The sequence below is a fragment of the Opisthocomus hoazin genome, chromosome 19, assembly GCF_030867145.1.
Source record: "Opisthocomus hoazin isolate bOpiHoa1 chromosome 19, bOpiHoa1.hap1, whole genome shotgun sequence".
Taxonomy (NCBI): Eukaryota; Metazoa; Chordata; class Aves; order Opisthocomiformes; family Opisthocomidae; genus Opisthocomus; species Opisthocomus hoazin.
In genome coordinates, this window is record NC_134432.1 from 15231835 (window position 1) to 15254893 (window position 23059).

Here is a 23059-nt window from a genome sequence, read left to right on the forward strand (position 1 = left end):
TGAAATGAGAAGGGCTTATTTGTCAGAAAGGAAAGAGAAATACGCATTGGTTATGATGCTAGATATTTTAATTCATTTAGTCACTGGTGGTTTATATTCCTGCCTCATGCTGTAGAAAGCTTGGCCAGTAAACAAGTCAGACCTGACAGCCTCTGTGTTTTGCAGCAAGACACAGTCCCCTAATTTCTCAATACAAATCTCTGAAGACAGTTGCTGAAAGAGGGGCTGGTTTATGATGCAGCATCAGCTGTGATACGATAACTTTAAAAGAGCATAGCTGGAGCACAGTAACAACAGGACCCTCCCCAAAGTACTGGCATCCTCTGCCCACCCCAAAAGCTTCCAGCCCGACTGTAAGAATTGAGGGGTGTGTTTTTCTCCCTCCATATTTCACCATCCCCCAAAGACAACCACCCCTCAAGGCAGGGCAACCTGGAACTCCTCTCAGTTCTTACGTGATTTAACTTGCAGGCAATTTTCTGACAGGGAACACCTTCCCCTGCATCCCTCTCTCCCTTTTTAAATGACCTGCTCCATTCCCAAAGCCTGAGACACAGATAACTATGCAGAGTCACAAGTGCCCGAGCACTCTAACAACTCAGGGCTGTTCTCCTGCTTTCTTTAAGCTAGAGCTGGGCTCTTCATGGTCAGCAGACCCCATGGCCACCCAGGCTGCTCCTTTTCCTCCCCCAGGGCCTGTGGTTTGCAGTGTTCCCACCACATTTAAGAGGCACACCTTGCAAACCAGCAGGGCCTGGCATTTAATTCGCCAGCCGGCAACTTCCTTCTGAACAACCTTTTGCTCCCCCCCATACTAAGCAGAACAGCAGAACCATTGTAATACCATGCAAGGCAAGTGCTGCGCTGCCCTGTACGGTTCAGTAAAAGATGAAGCCAAGGTCTCCTCTTTATTTCACAGTTAACCTCACTGTGACGTGGGTAAGGAAGTGCTGAAGGGAAGGAGTGGGAGTCGGGACATTCAGCTCCCAGCTTTGCCATCTATATTCTCTTTCACCCTGAAGACTATACAATTTCTCGCCCTTGAAAACAGCAACAATATTTCCCAGAAAGGCTGCAATAAAATACTGATGTTTACCACGCACTCTGAAACCCTGGAACGGATATAACCCTTCCAGGATCCCCTCAGTCTGGCACAGCAGCATGGGACACTAGGCAGTACCGTAATACAAACCACGAATAACAGTAATTAACAAATAGCCCCAGAGAGATGAGTATTAATCAGCTTTCCAGCTCTCCTCGGGCATGAATGGATACTCCACAGATGGAGTGCACAACGAACAACGCAACCCTGCAGTGTGGATCCCGGGAGGAACTTGCCCCACAGCTAATTTGCACTCCAGCTGCTCCAAACCAGAGCGCAGGAAATTGGAGCAGTTTACCCCAAAGTGCCCAGGGAGGTACCACCAGGCAAGCCCCAGCGTGCTGCATGGGGCAAACGTTCAGAAGGGGCACCTGCTGGGATATCCACCAAAGAGCAAATATAGCCCAGTGCTCTGCAATATCACTGGAGCATCAAGAAAATCGTGGAAACATACAACTTGGCAAAGCCATTTAGTACAGCAAACCCCTCTGTTCTTCCTGTAATTATGCACAGCTTTTTTATTCAAGGCATGGAGAAACTCCACTACACACACAGCCCACTTGGCTGTCCCAGCAGCATGCTGGAGCTTCCCCTCAGGAACTCAACACAACTCTTGCAAGCCCCATGGCAAAGCTGGTCTCACTGTGCTGTCTGCTGCAATCCTACAGCAGAAGTCATTCCTCCACAGGCTAGGCAGGGCCCGGAAGCAGAAGTGAGGCTGCAAATCAAATAACTCGCCCCAGGTCTCACCACAGATCAGCAGCCGGACTTGTGTCTGCAGCAAGCTCTGCACAGTGTCCAGGACAGGGGCTCAGAGGGGCAAGGCTTTGCTTTTGCACAAGCCATCTCGGTCTGCTCCCTGGCAGCCCGAGCGTGGGAGGGGAACAGAGCTGAATCCCCAGGGCAGGAAAGAAGCCCTGTGGCACGGCGCGTGTTCAGAGCTGCTTCCCAGGAGCATCACACGGCCGTCACTTTCTGCAGCTCAGCGAGCAGACTGCGTATATCAACTGACAGCACTAAGTTTTATCCATACATTTTTAAAAGCAGCTCCCAAGACAAAACACCTGCTCTCAGGTGGAGCCAGGGCTCAACATGAAATGGCTTCTACCCCAAGTTATGTTACACTAATAACAGAGGTGTTTTCCCCATTTTAAATCCATTTTCCTCATCTTTCTCCTCTCCTGCAGCATCTGGAGGAAAGATGTATTAGTCCCAAACTCCCAGAGAAGAGTCCCTCTGGCTGCTCCAGAGGGCGTAAATGCAAAGGGTAACACAAATGCATGAAGGGAGACAAGACAATCCGATATTCTTCATCCAAAATTCCTTCAGGTTTAGCAGCTGCACAGAGTTACTGACTCACAGCAGAAGATGAAGCTTCTTCAGACTCATCATTTCTAATCTCAGAGTCGGAAAGGAAAGGCCTGTGGGCTCCAGTACCTGTCATCCTTGGGCAAAATCTGCTTGCTGAAAGAAAACTGGGAATAGCAGAAGATTTTTAATCTATGTATGTCTACCCTGAAGGTAGTGATCAGATAGCAGCACTGCCTTCCAAGTAGTTCATTCAGGGTTTGTGTCGCTGCTCCACTGTCTACAGCCTTGGAAAGGGGTCTTTTTATTGCTTCCACTGAAATAAGGAAAAGCAACCAGGTATCAATGTGATGCTTCAGCACATGCTTGCACCCTTTTTACGAGGCTTCAGTGGGACGGGGATCAGTCAGGCACCCACAGAATCAGGCCATTACACTGGTTTGGCTGCACACTGTTAAGGCTCTCAATCCAATGCCTCGGATTCAGTTCTGAAAGGAGCCCGTATTTGTTGGTGGGAGCAGAGGTCACGGCTATTTGCCTTACCAGCCATGTCATTTGTCCCAGGAGAAGTCAGTTAAGTACAGGGTTGTGCTGCAAATTGCTCATTTAACATTGCCCTTGAAACTGCACCGTAATGATAAATTTTCACTTCCTTCCCTAGGCAGTTGCATAACGTTGCTGGGCATTGTTCAGAGCTGTGCTGCGCGCCAAGCCAGCGGCAGCTGGGGTCCCTTTCCCCTTCCCCTCACCGAGCAGCGGCAGAACTGTTACCTTTATGGTTGTGGGGTTTTTTTACGCTCTATCAGCTTACTACATAAAACAACAGGTAGACACGACTCTGAATGCAAGTACCCTTCCAGCAAGATTATTCCTACTTTCTCCAGCTTTCAGTAGGGAAAATGTAACCCATTTATACTACTTAAATCAAAGCCAATTAGAAAGTCAGATCTGTCAAATAACATTTAATTAAAAGTATCTTTAGGGAGGGAGCAGCTCAGTCAATGGAAAGCTTTCCCACTGACAATATAAATAGCCCAGGCCCAGAATTCAACAGCCCCACTTTGTGGTCGGGCTACGCAGCCTGCATGCCCAGACACAGGAGGAATTTGTTTCATGGCTTTGGTTGGCATGGTTTTTTATAACAGAGAAGTGGCTTTGAATTCTGGAAGCTGGGCTGGCTGATCAAAGTGATACACAGAGCAGGACTGGAAGCGGGGGAAAACTAGGTACACTTGAGCAGCTATTTGGAGATAACACTGATCTTAAAGCAGAACAGCATCAAGAGTTCAGTAAGATACATCCCTCCACTTCAAGAAATTTGCTGCTGGTGGCTCCTTGCAGCATAACGCCTCACAGTTCAAACCTGTTCTTCAAGCGAGGCTGAGTGCAAGTTCAGACATTCCCTAAAGTGGAAAAATACAAGATAGCAAAAAAGCAACCACACCAGCACAACAAATACGGTTTATGTTCTCTGGTGGCAGAAGGTCTGATCTTTTGGAGAGGAGGCAAGACAGCACAGAATAGAAAGGAGGGCTGCAATACGAGAGTATGGGGAGATGAGGCTTCAGACAGACTGGTATTTGCTCTAGGGAGAGCACAAACTGCACATGGTTGGTGCAGTAACAGTTGTGCCCTGGGGACATGTTAAAACGGCACGGATGCAGGCAGCCATAGGACAAGCTAGGAAGCTGCTGATTGTGCAAGGGACCCAGGACACAAGCCAGGGTCACCGCAGAGCCACCTCGGAGCAGGATGAGGAGGGCTGGGCAGGTGGCAGCAGGGTGATCCTGCAGAGCTGCATGGCAGGGTCTGCCATCTCCCCACCGTCTCTCCTCGGCCCTCACTCCGGCTTCAAGCACACCTCCAGCCAAAAGCACCAGCAAGTGGCCAGCTCGGTGTAGGGGACCAGGAGCCGGCATGTTGCCGCTCAGTGCAGTCCAGCCTTCAGGGCTGGGGACCTCTTGCTCTGATGGGAACATACACACACACTACTGGTTTAAATCAGGCAGGATCTTTCATCCTGATGAGCTTCATTTAAAAAACAAAGTCATTCCATTAGCCCCAGTCTGTAACAAAATCCCTTCCTGTCTGCACAGCACACTGCAGATGTTTCCCTCCAAGCCTGCAGGCCTTGATCAGTGGGGAAAGAAATGGATTCTCCAGCCTTTTGCCCACATATCCAATTTTAAGCCTTCCTGCTGCTGGCCATGATTTTGCTCATCTTCAAGGCATGGCTTTCCCTTGTGGCATATGTAATTTATCAGGAATAAATCCAATGCCTGGGACACTCTTCTACTGAACTGGATGAGGGGAATGCCAGCTGAGCTATGCAGCCCACTCCTGTCTCCTTCACCCAGGTATTTCTAATCTCCCATCACCTCCCAAGTCTTTGCTGTTGTCACCAGAGCAGTCTTGGTTCAGCTGCATTCAGCTGAAGATAGGAATGGCTACAAGGGAATATTAAAATCACTTTTCTACAACAAATCAGTTTCTCAGCCTTCATAAACAGTTTTCATCCTTTGGTGTAATAGACACTGCTCCCTAACTTACTTTGAAAATAAAAGGCAGCAGATCCCTAATTAGTTACATCCACCAGGAAAAGAGAAATCAATTACACACAAGATTTTAATGTGGCATAAGCAAGTCGTGCTGCAGACACCAGCCAAAGGTCTGACAAGACCTGGACCCAGCAGGAGCCAGAATGGGACCCCCCACCCATGCCTGCAACTAAATGGCAACACCTGGTCACCATGATCCAACCACGATCCAGTGTTAAGAGGTCCTTCTTACCACCACAAACCCAAGGACTTTCTCTACCCTTAAGAATGCCCCAGCCAGGCCCCCACCAATCTCTGGGTTGCAGGAGCCCTTTTCACACAGTGTCCTCTCTCCCTCGTTAGCCATGAGCTCTTTCAGATACGTTCCCAGAAGGGATGCACCTGATGAGGAATGCAACAGCTAGCAAAAGACACCTCAGTAGCTCATGGTGGAGCACCGGGTAGCACGGCTCACTCGTGCTTCCCAGACGACATCCCAGCTGGTAAGGGTCAAAGTCTGCCTCCCTTCCAGACCCAGCTCTCCATCCAGCAGGCCCTGGGGTGACCAAATAGAGCATTAAGGTTCATCTCACAGGGAAGTTGCTTCAAGAGGTGCCCTCAGGCCACACACACGAGTCACAAAAGCTGATTTGACTTCAGCTGATGCAGTAGCAAACACATATAACCCACCAACAAGTGGCCAATGCACAAAGTTCTCTTTCTAGTCTGCTTGGCACAAATGCCTCGTACAATGTGAAGTATTTCAGGACGAAGGATCCCGAAGGACAGCTCTCACCCCAGGAGCACGAGGCACAACAGGCGGGACATCTGGCATAACCTGAGTCAGTGAAGTGCAAGTCAGCACAGGGAAAAGGCAGTGTATCGTCTCAACTTGATTTACACGTGCACATACAAGTCAAATTAACACCCTGAAGACAACAACTGTTTGTATTGCAGCAGCACCTAGAGGTCAGAAGTAGGATGAAGATGACGCTGTGCTGGGTGCTGTACAGGTACAAGGCACATCCCCTGCCCATTTAACATCAGAGACCAAAGGGAGGAGCGAAATAGAGCTTCTCTCCCCTCGTCCCACAAGGCAAAGCACAGAAGAATCAAAAAGGATGCCCAAGGTCCCAGGAGAAACCTGCAACAAAGCCAGACGCCGATTCCCAGGTCAAGGCCTGACCGGCAAGGTCCCCTCTCCCTGCTGCGGTGGAGACTGAAATGTTCTGCCTGGCTCCGCGTTGGGATGACCACATTACTCACAAACGCTGAAACTACGAGCGAGTTGTTCAAAACGTCCCAAAACAGATGTCAACAAAACCACCACTGCATGCTAAGCTATCGTATAATTTTTGCTCAGGCCACCGATCATGCAGCACAGCTATTTTAGAAATGTTTGTCCTGTTTTTCACATCCTTCTGCCTAATGGAGACTGACTGCGTACGCCTACAAAAGAAAAACTGCAATCTTTTAGAAACTTCTATACCAGCATTTTCAAACATAATAATCGAGCAATTTCAAGTTTGAACTACGGAGTGAAGAGAGACAAAAAAGGGTAATTCCCAGCTTTCTGCTGGCACAGAATGCCACATTTTGACTCTGATGCCAGCTAGCCTCCGCTTCGCAAACCTGCCCACCCAGGACTGACCACCTTCAGCCACAGCACTCCTGAGGCTGCTGTTTTCAGCAGGAAAACCCTTACCTGGAGAGAAGAAGAGGACAGCTGTAACAATTTGGAACATCAGAATGGGGAGACAGGGGAAGTCTGCCAGGAAGTCAAAAATACAAAAAACAGCTGAAATAGCCTGCAAGCTCAAACAGGTTAAAATCACGTAAATATTGTGTTTTCTATGTAGGTCCTGCTTACATAACAGATGTCACCCTCACCAACTCCCAAGTATTTTTATAAGGCAAAGACATACAAATAGTTACTTCCCACCCATCCGTCAAGAGCTACCCCAGGCGTCAAGCACCCCAGCCAGCCCTGTGAGCCCCTTGCCAGCTCTGCCAGCCACTCAGCTCGCTCACAGCATGGCTGCAGTGGCCATGGTCCCCAGCTGCTCAGGTGAGGTGTGCTTCCTCCTCCCAAACTCTGCCACCACCTCAACTGTTTCCAGGGTCCGCAAAGGCTGCTACCACAATAGCTCAGAGGTATCTTTAGCAAGTTCAAAGGAATCCCCTTCACCTGAGCCCCTTCCCAGTCTCACAGCACAAGCTAATCGCACTCTGCCATCCTCCTGTGAGCCAGCATCTCTCCAGCCCTCAGGCTCAGAGGATTTGCAGCAAGGCACAAAGCTCTTTGTCACCACACCGCTGCTCAAATCCAGCCCAAGTTGATACAGAGCTAGTAGTTATCACCAGAAGGCTTATTCACTTGAGTATTCAGTGAAATTCCTAATGAACACCAAAACCAGCACTGCTGGTGATGCTAATTTTCACCCCTGAGGCAGATACATTTATCTTCTTTCCAAGAGGTGGTATTTAATTGTATCTTTAAAAAGAATGCAATATGTAACCTTTTTTTTTTCCTTTTCCTTTTAAATGAAAAAAAGCAACACTACTTTTAGCATTATACAAAATCTAGACTCAGAAGGTTTTGAAAGTTTACAAGTACTAGCAGCTGGAAAATAATTAGAATATTTCATGGTGCTGTGATCCCTTGGATATGTGCAAAATGAACAGGAACCATTCCAGAGGGAGGTCCACCCCACCGGTGGACTTTCTTCCTAACTTGCTTTGCGAACACCAGTTTACTCTGCCTTAACTGCTGTGCTGAGTTATGCCTTCTTTTCACTGCCTTCCACCTGGAGGCAGTTAGGACAATTCTTCCATCTCAGTTTTCCCATCAGAACAGGAGAAAGTTTCCTCCTCTAGCAAGATCCGTGATGCTCAGAGCGCGCTCTAATTGCCCGATGCACATTCAGGTCAGGTACCCACTGTAGTGGCATTAATGAGTGAGATGGAGACTGTTTACACCATAATCAAGAGAAGTTGGTAAACAATGCAAAAGCCAACAGCTCTGTTGAAAACACATAGCCTTGCAAGAGAACGCAGAGCAAGGGAGGGGAAATGGAGGCCCAGGAGGAACAAGACATGCTTTTATCTGAGTTCTCCTGTCAGATGTATACATTTCTGGTCTGACTGCGGCATTATCTAATGTTCTTTCTGCGTGGGATCAAGAACATCTCCGCGATGTCAATGCAACACAGCAATGGTTTCCCCAGAACATGCCCATGCCTCACGCCCAGACCCAAAAAGCTCCAGAATAGCCTTTTAAAAGCAAAGGGCCAACCAAAGCCAGTGGAGCTCTCTGGACACTGGTGGACTTGTCCACGGCACGATCTTGACACACACGCTCTCAGGAACCACTGTCCAGGGCAATGATTTGATGGGCTTGGTGCTTCCTACACATTCAGGGTCAGCCAGGCAGCACAAAACGGCAAGTGAGACTATCTGCAGCAGCAGAGGAGAGCAGGGCACCTGCTGCAAGCAGCTATTTCACAGCTCCTACAGCCCAGATTCTGTCCAACAAAAGTCCTCAGAGGTTACACGCAGTGGAATTGGATGCACTTAAATTAGTACAAGATCAAAACCTCACGTAAGGTAGAGTGTTAGCTCAGGCTCATGTATTACTTGCTTAACTCAAGTTTGTGGAGCAAGATCACAGAGCTCAACATTTCCAACGAGCCCTGGCCAGAGATCTCACGTTCAATGTCCGGAGCTGCTCACCGTGGATGCAGCAGCCCTGGAGAGAGTCGCAACTGCTCAGGTGCTTCGAAAGCTCTGTACCTCCAGCAAGTCTCCCTCGAGACTAACAGTTCTGCTGTAACAACAGCAAGGAAATAAATGGCATCAGAAAGGTTACCAAGAGCGGATTTAAAGAGCTGCACAGGACCTCTTTTCCAAAAATGCAAAAGTGTATTATTCCAGAAGTGTAGGATTGCTGTAGCTGAGATACCACCAGCTTCGGTCTCGGTAAACGGAAGAGTTTGGCCCCGTCAGCACACAGACTGTCTGCTGCCAGCACAACAACTGAACAGATGCCTTTGGTTAAGACGGGTTGAATTTAGGGAAATATCAAGGGATGTAGTAAAATGAACAAACACTTTCTTTGTGGCATGATTCCTTCTGCCTCATCCCTCTTCCCAGAAGGAATTTACCTCCCCTGGTCCCCCCAGATAAGGGGTCTGGCACTCCCTATCTGCACAAGCACTTCTGCAGTTCTTACACCTGAGTTACTGCTCCCAGGTCACAAAACACACTGAGACAGACTTTGAGACCAGCTGTTTTGTCTTTACCATCTGAACAGTCACCAGAGACTCCACCCATCACCCCAGATAACCTACCCAATCGAGTTTAGCGTCATTTACTTCAACTTAGACCTAACTTCACTTGTATCACAGTGTGGAAAATCAAGGTCCTGTGCAGCCTGCTGTAGGTGACCCTGCTTCGGCAGGGGGGTTGGACTAGATGACCCAAAGAGGTCCCTTCCAACGCAGACCATTCTGTGATTCTGTGAAACTAAGTGACAACTCCAGTTAACAGTGCAGTAGAGACATGTACTGTCAAGGCCTGCAGAGCCAGCGGGAAAAGCACTGCAGCGAATTTTAACACCACACACCCTGCCAGAGCCACCCAGACGAAGCCACAGGAGAGGTGCTTCCACACCACTTTGATTCCCTCTTCACTACGCAGCTGGTAGCAGGGTTTACTGTGCTGGGCAGGCACACGTTAGTGGTACACAGGCCCCCCCCAGGATCTCCTTCACAAAAACGACCAAAGTCTATTCCCCAAAAGGTTTTCAAGAAAAACAAATGAGAAAGAAAGAAACAGATCCAGTTTGATTAAAAGCCGGTGTGTTTCTCCGCAGCTGTAGCTCCACCAGGGTAGGCAGACCAGTGGTGTTAACTCTGCGTTCTCTTTTATTTTTCCCAGGAGTTGCCATACAATACAATGAAAACAAGAAACACCTGCTGTCCTAATGAACCAATACTCATGAAACTAGACAACCCACTAGCTGCCATGCTAATTATTGCAAAGCATGCAAAGAAAATTGATGAACAGCTACTACATTGCATACACTTCAAGCATTTTTTTTTTTCCCCTCTAGTCCGGATACTCATTACCTCCACTGCTGACTGCTAGAGGAGAAATAAAGCACAGTGGGGATGAACAGCATAAACAGCAACGCTGCGAGCACCGCCGTAAGGCCTCACATTGACTTTTTTATTTGTGATCTGAATTAAAAGAATGAGCAAGATAGAGTATTTTCATGAATGCCGGCCAGCCTGAAGCTATTTTTTCCCAGCCTTGTGTGAGTTTCTGTAGTGTTCAATTTTAAAGCTGAGGCTTAAAGTCTCTGCAGTGCGACCAAGAGCCTCCCATGCAAATGCCCGGCGCAGCCCGGGTTGCAGCTCGGCCTCCCGAACAGAGCGGGCTGAGCGCTCCGCGCTGGGGCCAGGACAAACCACGGTTTCCCTCTCCGCAACCTCAGCACCCACCACCCAGAGGCGAAGCGAGAGCTGCCCCGCAGAGCAAACCCCGCGTCCTTCCCCCCCCTCCCCGCGGCGTGCAACAGCTTCTCCCTTCCCAGGGACCAGCGCTCGCTCCCCCCCTCCCCTCCCCGGGACGCCCGCCAGCCCCTCGCCCCCCGGCCCCGCTCACCTCGAGTAGAGCCGGCGGGCGGCGGCGCCCGGGCTGTCCCCGGCGGGCGGGCACGCCATGGGCGGCGGCCCCGCCGCGGCGGAGGCAGGGGCGGCGGCGGCCCGGCACCGGGCAGCGGGGTACGGCGGCGGCGGGAAGTGATGCGCCCAGCCAAGAAACTCGCGGGCAGGCCCCTCCCCCGGTGATGTCAGCCCCGCGGCCCGGCCCCCTCCCCCGCCGGCACCGGGGCACGGCGGGGCTCAGCCCCCCCCCTCCCCCGGGTCCCCCCACTCGGTGGCCCGCGGGTCGCGCCGGTGCCCGGTGTTTGCCGGCCCTTTGCGGTGCGTCCGCGCCCGCCTTCAGAGCCCCGCAGCGGTCCCGCACAGACTGGGCGAGCTGCGGGCACCCCGCCCGCGTCTGAACGCCCGAGGGAGCCGCACAGCACTGCTGGTTGCTGACCCGCACCGCACGTAGCCACGTAACGCCCGGTGAGAAGCCTGGCTTTGCTCAGCCTAAGCCCTGTTGTCCTGCAAAGTAGATGCCTGCACCTGGAGGCGGTCAGGACGGGAGCGGAGACCGGGACCGGGCACAGTCGTGTCCACCTTACCCCAGCAGCAGGGCTGTGCCAGAGGCCCGCGACGTCCCAGTCTGCACAAGCAGACTCGGCCACAAAGCAAAGTCTGGCTCCTGCCTTCGTTAGCGAGGAATTCCCCGAGAAAAGCGATGTTTCCCTCTGGCCTGCAGCTTGTTTTCTGTGGTGGTTGTGTCCTGTTGAACCTTGGGGCCTTTACTACTTGTTGTCAACCAAATGTCTCAAGGTAGACACAGGTCATCTCTTCAGTGGTGCCCAGTGACAGGACAAGGGGCAACGGGCACAAACTGAAGCAGAGGAAGGTCCAGCTGAACCCGAGGAAGAACTTCTTCCCTCTGAGGGTGACGGAGCCCTGGCCCAGGCCGCCCAGAGGGGCTGTGGCGTCTCCTTCTCTGGAGATATTCAAGACCCACCTGGACATGGCCCTGTGCAGCCTGCTCTGGGTGACCCTGCTTCGGCAGGAGGGTTGGACTAGATGATCCACAGAAGGCCCTTACAACCCCGACCATTCTGCGATTGTGATCTTCAAATGCTGCATCCAGCTCCCTCTGTTTTCCAAGGCTTGAGGTGCTCCTGTAACAGTTGGTGAGCTGGTCTCTCAGCAGAGGCCTGTCTGTAAATTCATGTCACTTATCCAGCAACATCAAATTAAACATTGTTATCATCACAGACATCCCAAACAAGCATAGGTATAAACTGTGGCTTTCAGTGGTTCTAGCAGCTTGCTCCACAGACACAAGAACCCTGTGGTCAGTGGGAATCCAGAGCCGTGCCCTACTTACTGGACTGTTTCCCCCTGGGGACCTCCACAAAAGCCCCTCTCAAGTGCAAGCAGAGATCCTGCTCAGGAAAAAACCTCATCAATAACACCCCGCTAGCAAACCACAGAAGCCTCTTTCCCTAGAGCTAATTGATTGGGCATTTAAATCCAAAGCAAAAACACGTGAACAAACCTGCATCTGTGTCTCATCTTAGGAATAGTCTCAATCCTGTAGATAAATCACATCCAAGAAAGCTGAAACCATCCTGCTGAGACCCGCCTCCTCGCCCAGGGGTGTGCACCGGTGTCCTGGGTACCTGCCATACCTCCCAAGAAAAGGAACCCTCTGCACCTTCAAGCAACCAGCTACAGAAGCCACGCTGGAGGGACTGCGGGCAAACCTGTGGGCCAGCCTGGGACATTCTGCCTCACACCAGCCAGTTTTTACCCAGGTTTGTGGTTTCACTGACAGCAGCAAACATCCTGGCACAAGCAGCTGTTCACAGGCGTGTGGAAACCAGTAACTGTTCAGCTCTAAGAGATCTTGGTATTCCCAGGGGGTATGTTTGTTCGTGCCTCCCTCCTTCCCCAACCCCTCTTCAAGTCAAGAATACTAGTGCAGAAGATGAAAACCAGCTGCTGTTGCTGCTGGCTACAGCCCTTCCTCAACCGCAGGAGACAGAGGGTGCTTTGCTGCACGAGGCCCACAGCGCTGGGTCGGCATTTAATGAATGCAGGCAGATAGAGTAATTGCCCTTTGGAGAAACAATGCTGGAAAGGGGAGCAAAAGAAAGGAGGGTGGAGACCAGCTTCCAGTTTGGGCTGTGGCCAGATATATGGTATTCCACAGAGCTCCGGGCAAACGGGTCACCCACACGCTAATGACACAGGAATCGCTGGGTCACGTTCCACGGCCTGGGTTATGCAGTAGGTCAGACTAAGATGAGCATAATGGTCCCCTTTGGCCTTAAAATTCATGAATTTGCAATGGATAATTTATCATCTGACAGACTCAGCTTCTTTTTCTTCTTGTAGAAGTGGCAAACAGGTCACAATAGATTTGAATTCATTAGATGAAATAATTCAATTACTTTGCTGTGGGTTGGGTTTGGTTAACCCTACATGTTTATGCCAAGAAGCTCCCTGCAAGTACTTGGACCTGAGCCACAACCCAGATCCATTGCTCAGCTGCAGTGAAACAGGCAAATTACAAGCACACAGAGAGAAAGAAACCTCAATACTTTAAAAATGCCACTAATTCATCTGGTGAATTGTGTCCACGTTGTGTCATACATTGGGAAGGACACGGAGCAATTAGAAAGGCTCCAGATGAATGTGACAAGTGTGACCTATGCTAAAAAGGTAAAAGAAATTGGTTTGTTCAGTCCAGATAAGATCAAGAGGAAGTGGAGTAGTAGTCTTCAAACATGAAAAGGGCTGCTGCGAAGAGCAGCAAAAGGGAGAAACGGATCATGAAAAAGGGGGTAGGAAACAAAATACTCCGGCTAGGATCCATGACAGCAGCTGCTGGGGTCACATTAGACAGACATTATGTACCTCTGCACGTCCAACAGCTTTTTGTTCCTGCAATCTTAAGGCACCGCTGACTGCTAGTAAAGAGCTAGGCTCACCAAATTACCTTCATCATCTTGTTCCTCCCAGCTACGGAACATCTCTGTCTTCACTTACAAACACAGGCAGAATCACAATGCTAACAATAGCATTGCAGGAACCTTAAAATTTCTTGAGCAATTTTTAATATTTCTTTTAAAAATTTATGTCCAAAGCCATCACAACACAATATGAAAGAGCTCTATTGTCACATTTTGTACTACTTGGAAGAGACAACCGTGAACATAACAAGGCACAGAACGCTGAAGGGAAGACAGCGAGACAGTAATACAGATCCGTGACACAGGAGTCAACCAGCAAATTTTGCCAATCGTTTCAGGATTGCTAAGACAGAAGAACATTCCTCCACTGCCTTGATGTCTTCATCATCCAAACACACTAAGGAGTCAGGCATCCTCCAAACCACAAAGATCTCTCTTGATTAGCATGGAAGCTTTCCTGCAGCTCATGAAATGGATTGCTGGTGGCCTCTGCTGGGGTTTGTGTGCAAAAAGAGCACTGCAATTCAGATTCCCGAAGCTGATGGACCCCACCTGAAATCACTACTGAACAGGCTCGGTAATTGCCAACTCTTACTGGCAACAGCTGTAATTAAACACCATCACCTTGCACCGTCTTTTTTTCAGACTGGGAGATTCTGAAAGCACTTTGCTATTGTCTGGCATACTGGAAAAAGTTTGCCATTTTCTAGATTCCTTTAAAGGCAGCATGCAAGGAAAAGCAGGCGATGGTCCCTGTTTCTGTGGATGTAGAACTGGATATTTTTTCTTGTGCTCTTTTTGACATGAAAGAAGGCCCAGGTGATCCTCGTCTGTGGGCAGGTGCATCCAATTTCTGCCCCTTCCCCACTGACCGTCACTTAACTCGGAGCTCTTTTTCAGTAAGTGTGACAAAGATGAGGGCTTTGAAGACAGAGGGTCTCTATATAGTTCTTGAAAATATTAGGATGACAAGACCTATTACTGTCTGAGCCAAGAGAAGGGGGCAATGATAACTCCAATGTTGTCATGTGGCTGAAGATGCTAGCAGGCAGGTAGCAGAACAGGGCGTCTTTTCGAGCTCATACTCAACTAAGAGTCCCATGATGAGATAAATCCACAGGAAAACAGGCTTTCAGCAGCAGCACTTGCAAAAAGATCATGAAACTTAGCGACTGTAGGCTGCAGATAGTTGGTTATTATCAGGCAGGAGCAGGACAGAGAGGCTATAAATGATCCACTATCAATCAGACAAAATAGACAAACCAGAACAGTGTGGGGATGGTAAAAATTTCCCTACCCCCTTCCTTCACGCTTTAGGCAGCTCGATGATCTTCACCTGGAGACAGAACAGTACTGGTTTCAACCAGCCTAGAAAGAATCATGCAGTGAAACACAGGGGAAACTTTGTCTTGGCTTTATATCTGCTGGTTTTACACCGTAAATTTAGATGGAGATAAAAATATCTTTGAGGAAGTTTGCACCTTATTAATATCAAAGTACCCCAGTGGATGTAACTGCCTTTTGTAAGCAGGCTTCTAAATGCTACCTCAAGTAGCAGGAAGTGTAGAGAGGGGGGATAGATGCAAATTTATAATTAGCAGAATTTGTTTAAAACCAGTGATAGTAGTTTACAGTGAGTAGAGGTAAATAAGCAACAACAGACAACGGCTGTCAAGAGCAGTTATATGGTAAAGGAGAAAACTGAAGAGACATAAGCTGTAGAGACAGGATAAATCAGGCTGGTGTACATGCTTGTTCTTTCCAGACAAACTCTAATATACATGTATTGTGTTATTGTTTATATTTTACCTTTTAATATAGAGTAAAAAATCCATAGATGTCAAAAGACCTTGACATAATGAAGAAGCAACATTTCTTGTTCCAAACACAGATTTCTATCTATGTCACCTCTGCTCTTCTTGGTCACTGAGCAAGGCTGTGCCACCAGACAGCTCATTTAACCTTTCAAACTTCATTTAAATCAGTAAACAGCTAAGCCAGTAAAGCTTCCTCTGCTTCTCCTGGCCCGACCCCGTGGCTCCTCAACACTGATCCAGCACAAGTGTTCTTGTGGCCACACACTGAACTGAATCAGAGAACTAATCCAAGTGAAAAGTAATCCAGCAGATGCTCTGCACGTGCAACACCGTGGGTGTTTTTCAGCTAGATGCAGTTCTTCCCCAGTTTGTTGGGCAAGTGCCTGCACAAATGCAGACACCAGACAAAGAACACAGGGCTGGAAGTTCGTACAGTGGAGATAATAAAATAACTTCTACCTATCCCTCCTGGGGAAGTAATAAGAGTGAAAGTCTGAAGATCTTACATGTATTACTGAGCTGGGAGCAAAGTACTTTTAATAAGCCTGAAACCAGTGTGAAGATGGGTTAAGAGAGGAGTTAGCCTTGTTAAAGAAAAAGGGTATAATAGAAATGGCCCTGGAGGGTGCGAAGGCTGGTATACAAATCGGGGCCACACACACCCTGTCTGAACCAGGAACATTTGCTTTGGCTTTGAGATTTTCATAAAACATAATTACATGGGTTGCAAAAACAGTCTCCTCCGAACAGCCCAGAGCCATGCAGGAAACTCGTGAGGGGACGGGATGGGTTTCAGCAGGAGCACTTAGCCATTCCTGTTATTTAAAACAACATATTAATAACAAGGTTCAATATCTTTCTTTGGGGAACAGAACTCTGCAGGCATCTGGAAGATTTAACAGGTCTAAACAACACTGCTGTGTTGCAGAGCTTTTTTCCAGAACCTGTAAAGGAATTACAGTTTTCAACGGCTTCTGCAATCCTTCTTTCCACTGAATCTGGTCCCAAGGCAACAGAACTCCGCTGTTCAGAGAGTGGGACTCAACGAGGAACCATTATTTCCTCTCTCAAGTAGAAGTAGAAAGGTTGTGGCAATCTCCAGATAACCTGTAACAGAGACTCACAGCCAGGAATATTATTCATATCTGAAACAAGGAGGATCATCTGAGAGTAAAGAGTTGGTTTGCTGACTGTGGCCATCTTGGAGCACAGAGACCCGGGAAAAGCTGTGACTAACAAGCTTCTCTGAATAATTTAGCTGCATGCAGCCACAACTGCTGAGCAAAGAGATCCTCTCTGGGGGGTCACATTCACACGGAGAGCTATGCTGCCCAGGCTAGCCAGCGGGGTGTTGGGTAGGATGCCTGTTGGCCAGTAAAGGTGGATGCAAACCCCTTCCCAGAACCTGGGTAGTAACACAGCAAGCGTGCTCTAAACTTCTTTCCCCACCCCAGAGTAAGGCCCCTCTCTTCTCCTGGTAGAGCACCAAAATACACATCAAGACCTTAGCAGTTTTCACAAGTTACATTGCTTTATGTTTGGGTGCATTGAACAGTTGAGGATTTTGACCTTTCCAGCTTTGTGCATATTTATACATCCTCTGTCTCTGATGTCCCTGAATTTCCTTTTCATTAATACTCCTCTCAGCCTCGGAAGAGGCAAACAAAGAGGCAGAACTCATCCGCTTCTTTTAACTTTCAAGCTTGACTGAAAACACTTCATTAAATAAATAACAAGAGTCCCTTAAAGTTCCCTTGCCCTCAACCTTATAGCTGGTTTGGAATGAAACCCTATGACCTGGAACTGGCTTGCTTGGTAGATGGGGATTCGTTAGGCAGGGCTAGAGGGGACTGTCCTGACTTCTTTGTGCTAATGTCATGTATGCCTTGTATCGAAAAAGCCAGCACCTCTTTAGCCAAAATCTTACTCTTTGCCTCAGAGCAGGATGACAGTTTGTACAGAGTGCCTTAGGAAGGCTTTTGAACTCGGCAAGTTCCAAGCACAGGGAACTGATGCCTGTTGTAACAGCGAGCGCTCTCCCTCACGCCAGCCTCCTCCTCGGCCCTGCCATTGCCCTCTCTGGATGCAGCTTTCTCAGGGGAGGCTGGCCCAGCCTGCCAGGGCACTGCAGCCTCAGCGCTGCCCTGACCGCGGTGCGGGGTGCTCGGGGTCTGCAGACACGCTCATCTTCCTCCTTGCCTGGAATCAAAACTGGCTATTCGTGTGGTCTGCGTTTCAGCTTGGCTTTGCCATGACCATGAATTACCTGAGACCCAGCCTGGCTAATGGGCCTAGAGGGAAAGCTGGAGCTGACTGCAATATGCGAGATAGGTGGTATCTGATAACCAGCTGGGAGGCCTGTGAACAGCCTTGGCGTCATTAATTGCCTCTCACACATGCCCCCAGGCATCCCAGTGATGTTGGCAGCAAGCTGGACAAGCTCGAGCAACACAGGGATTTCTGCTTCCCTTTCATCTCTTGGAAAATCCGCATCGCTTCTCACTGCCTGGGGGCACGTGCTCTGTGGAGCATGGTCCCTGCCTGCTCGCTGTTCCTGCAGGAGAGTTCAACAGCCTGGAAGGTGCCTGCTGCAAGAGGTCTTCTTAGGACGTCAACCGAATCTCCAAGAGGGTGGTGGGAGTCTCTCTTGTGGTTCATCAGAAATATGCTGGCTTTTTTATGGGCTTGGAAGACACGAATGGCAGTAACAGGGAGCTTTTCTTGGAGGCACTTTACCAAAGATTTATTGCTCAGGCAAATACCCCAGAGCTCCTAGTCATGATCAGTTCATATTTACAATGATGGCAATGGGTTTGTTTAACTAATTTCAAGTTCCAACAGTCAACAGACAAAACCCCAGTTTCTCCTGCTGGAAGTCTGGGAAAACCTCCTGTTAGCATTAACTGAAATAAGAAGTAATCTTCTGTTATACTTGAAAGCCTGGGGGAAAAAATATACATTTTCACCTTTGAAGGGGTTTTTATTTCCTTTTTAAATTATAACTGTTGGTAATGACATTAATTACAAGCAAGCGTGTTTGGGATTGTTTTTCAAACAGATTGCCAAATAGTTACACTGTAATTGCATTGTTTAGTCAAGCTTCTGCAAGTGCTTTCCAAACACTCCCTGTGTAACTGACAGGGTTTAGTTCTGTTTAACTAACTAGCAACTCTGAGACCAGAGGCAGAAGGAGCGGGCAAAGTGAATCTGTCGCCAACCACACTGCAAGGTCGCAGAGGCTCCGGCAGCAGCACCAGACTGCGTCACCCCTCGCGGTCCCCAGACCAGCCCTTTGCGACAGGAAGCACGTTCTGGTTGTAACCAAAGCTGCACTCTAACCACACGGGCTCAGGTCTAAACCCATCAATTTCTTCATCAGCAACGAAAGCCAACACAAAAATATCAGCATTGACAGCTCAAGTCTGCTAAGTGTTTATGGCAGGATATATAATTTTTTTTCTACATTTCTTCCACTTGAAGATAAGTCTGTTCTTATCATTCTAATAGAATATTAGGACAATGTTGTAGCAACATTAAGCTGCGCTTTCTAAAAGTAATGATTTTCATTTTAGGACTGATAACTGGCACACAGCACACTCTCTGCACCATTCATGCTGATTTTTGAGCAGATAACAGAACACAGGGAAAGTTTCAAAGGCCTGAAAAGAGACTTGTAGTGAAATGAAATATCTTAGAAAAGTAACAGGGATGTCCCAGGTAGTCCAATACTGATGCCATGCTAATATGGGCCACAGTCAAAAGGGCCATGGAATGTCAATCCATTGCTCCAGAGACCTGCTCATCAAACTAGCAATCTTTCTTTTGAGGAGATTATAAATTCATTTAATAAAGGTAATTCAGCTGACATAATAGACTTAGGCTTCTGCAAAACGGTTGACTTAATCTTGCATGACATTCTGTTAAAAATAGTACTCAACAAAATCAATGTAGCTTATATTAAATGAATGGAAAATTTGTTATCATGGATCTAAAAGTAATTATCTGATAGAGGACTTTCTAGTGTGTCCAAAAGGATTTACTCTTCATATAATGCTATTCAACGTTTTTATCAATGATCTGCCATTGCTGGCAACGTTTGTGTAAAAAAATGAATTTAGAAGAACAGTAACAATTAATGAGAGAGGTGGATCAGTTTGTTTGGTAGGGGGACACATGCTGGAGCATGCATTCCAGCACAACCAAACATCACTGCACTTGCAGTTCTGATGACAAGAATGAGCTGAAAACGCACATGCTGAGATGAAGGAGCTGTGGAAAGGCTTCCGGCAGCTAACAAACCAAGTCTAAGACCACAAAGCAACACTGTAGCAAAGAACGTAAATATCAGCTACAGGAGAAATATCAGCTACAGGAGTGGTGCAAAATTAGCCCATCAATTGACTGAGCTTGATTAAGTTTATTTCAAGGTTTGACGTAATTTTAGGTGACAGTTAACTTTATAGACAAGAAAATTTCTGGGAATAGAAAGCTTTATAGTCTAGTAGAAAGTGGCACACACAGAACATGCAGCTAGGCAAATTCAGACTGGGAGTAAGATGTGATGTTTAAATGTAGGTAATTAAACAGTGGAACAAGGAAATTCTTAGGAACCGAGTGCACCCTCCGTTAGCTGATGTCTGGAAGAAAGGTGTTTAAATATGCTGCAGTTCAAACACAAGTTCTGGGCCTGATGCAGCATTTGCTGAGTGAGAGTGTTTACTCTGTGTTATACCAGAACTCTAATTAGACAATCTGTTCTGTTATCTGTAAAACCACTTTTCTTGTTTTACCTATTGATCCGTTTTATCTACTGATATTTGATATTTTTCCCGGGCTGGCAAATCTCAGCATTACTGTTGACATGACAGTCATGTTGTTAGTGTAACATGTACTGCAGTATCGATCATGCTGTGATTAACAGCCTGTAGTGCCTGAGGGACAAAATGGATATTAATGTTTGCTCAAGTTGTCTGTTGAGATCAAATATTTGTGTCCTTTGTTGACTGCAGCCTGCAGGCTGCATTGGCCTCTTGGTAAAGAACAGAGTCCTGATTCCGAGTGAAATGTTGGAGAGTGGCAAAGCACAGTGTTAGTCTATGGGATTTACAATCCCATCCCCTCATTTTTCCTCGGAAAAGCAAAGGCAGTGGAGCTCGTGGCTTTACTCCTCAGAACAGTGTGTCTACCTCTCAGCTGCTGCTTTTGAGTTTCACTCGAGAGCTGCTAAATGATGTTGTCATAGAAACATAAAAGGGGCATCTGGGAACCCTTCCAGGCTGGGCTATGCGCCGGACCACACATTTCACTCCCATGTATCTAGATCTCTACAAACTTATTACCTTTCTACCAGACAGCGCAATTAACCAAGTACAGGTTTTCTTACCAGATTCTTGCATAGTGGTGGTGCTTCTTGCTCACAGTGGCTCAGCTCCGAAATAACCATCCTGTCCAGGTGTCCAGAATCTGTTCTTTCTCTCAGTGAGCCACCACGCCCACCAGCTTTGCTGCAAGCAAACAAATTCCTCAGGGTCAGCTTCTCTGCTTACATAAACTGGGATAGCTCTATTGACTGGCACAGGGCTGTACCACTTTACATCAGTGGAGAATTTAGCCTTCAAACGTATGCTATGTTTATTTTACATTGGAGATGGGTATGAAGTTAGTATCTATTTTCCTTTGCACTTAGCTCCATATAGATTAATTTTGTCAATAATAAGGCAATATTTTTGCTGGTTTACATTATTATCCAAAGAGACAGAAGAAAAAAAAAAAAGCCCAGACAAGCAAATTCCAGTCACAGTCAGAAATGATCTTGGGTTAAATGACTGCACTGTCTGGCATCCCAGGGGACAGCAGCAATGAAACACTGGCAAATCTGAGGGCAACCTGACTTGACAGAGCATAACACGGCAAAAGACAGTCTGTGCTGTTAGCTTGTCCTGCTGCTTCTTCAGTGATAATATTCTGGGCTGGTACTTAGTGGTAAAACAAACACAATCAAGGGGAAAATGGATGAATTTATGAGCAGAGGGTCAATGGCCCCAGAGACTGTCCTTAGTAAGTGGGATATATAAAGCTCTTCTGCTCTCATAACCTCTTGTAGTCACCTGTACTGGTATCCCAACGGGGACAGAGCAGATCAGCTCTGATGCAAGGCAGCTGTTGTGCATCAGAGATGAGCTGCCACGGTGGGTCTGTACACACCACAATGTACCAGCTTGCCCAGGACTTTCTGCCTAGGTAATTAGGTAAGCTTCTCACTATGCCATCTGCAAATGATGCAGGTCCGAGATTGATGGCCTGCAAATTGGTGAGTGGAGATCAAGAACTGAAAGGTGGCAGGAAGGATTTTGAAAGCCACTGAAGGACCAAGGAAAGCACTACCGAGAGGAAAACATGCAAAAGGGAAGGGGAAGCTCTGGCTGGCAGCATCTGCTGTGTGGGTAGAACTGGATGGGAAAGAAACAGGCAGCAGCAGAGGAAGGACAGGAGGACCCAGTTCCCAGATTTTGGTTGGACTATTTGGATTTTGAACATACAGCTCTTCTTGAAGGCAGAGGCTGAGGTCTTACCATTCTTAGTAGCTGTTTGGTGCTTTGTTGATAGATTGAAGCAGAACAAAGCAACATTTGAAGAAAAAGCTGTGGAGCACAGTAAAACATGCTTACCGAGTGTACAGAGCTTTGAGACTTTGCTGCCAAGGATGCTGTATCCTCCAACTCCAAGGGAATTTTCCTTCTTGTATTTGTCACAAATATACTCAGGTGTGTACTAAATTACATATTTAAAGCCAGTCACACTAAGCCAGACACACGGTAAGTCAGGAGATTTCGAGCTTTGTTACTAGATACGACAACAGGCAAGTTAGTTACGCGATGCAGTTCTGCAGGAGCTAGTGACCACACTGGTCATTGGTTCTGTGTAAGTTAGATTTAACCGTTACGCTTAGGTGGGAGCAGGATCAGACAGGTGTGTGGTGCCTGATCCCAGAGAAGATTACCTGGCACTGTCACTCAGGTCCTGGTAATGTATGGTGATGAAGGCAGCACTGCAAAAATAATGTTGTTGCTGTCTCCATATATCACTGTGCTTGAATGTCAATAAATGGGAAAATCTGAAAACAGTAAATCATTCCCCACTCATCTGATCTCTTGTTACAGAAGCACTGTTCATTGCTTACAGAACATTTGTCTCACTCACGGGTGTAACAAGCTGTTATGGGGGCCTTTACCAGATGGACTCTTCCCCCAGCTCCAGACCAAAAGCACAAACTGGGCAGCATTCCTGAGCTGCAGGGTCCACCATCTGCAGGGAAGCAGGGAATAGACTCTGCTTCTCCTCTCTCTGAGTTTGTTGGGCACAGGAATGGTGCATCCGTGTGCCTACTGCTCTGGTTTGGTGCCCAGGGAACATAGGCCTGCTCGTTGCATGCCTGGTCCAGCCCCCACCAAAAGCCACAAGAATCTTTGCATCAGCTTCTGTGGGTTTTAGGTCAGGCTTTAATACACCTCATAAATTTTTACTCCTGCAATTCTCCCCACCCACCTGCCCTTCCTTTTTCATTTTACAGTGCACGGAGACCATGCGCAAGGAATTGTGCCATTCTACCTGTAAATTGTTGATTTAAATTGCCTAATCCCAGCCCGGCAGTATAAATCCTCTCATGCAGCTGGAGAGCCCCGTT

The 23059-nt window shown here is 47.8% G+C and overlaps 1 protein-coding gene across 2 annotated transcripts in view; it reads right to left on the reverse strand.

The window, feature by feature from the left end:
• Nucleotides 1-10682, reverse strand: part of GPSM1 (G protein signaling modulator 1) — an 83622-nt gene extending 72940 nt beyond the window's left edge. For both annotated transcript variants that reach the window (XM_075439382.1, XM_075439380.1), the window contains exon 1: nucleotides 10615-10682. In XM_075439382.1, the coding sequence (XP_075295497.1) occupies nucleotides 10615-10673 (59 nt within the window). In that variant the 5' untranslated portion in view covers nucleotides 10674-10682. The remainder of the gene's footprint in view (nucleotides 1-10614) is intronic.
• Nucleotides 10683-23059: the final 12377 nt, after the last annotated feature.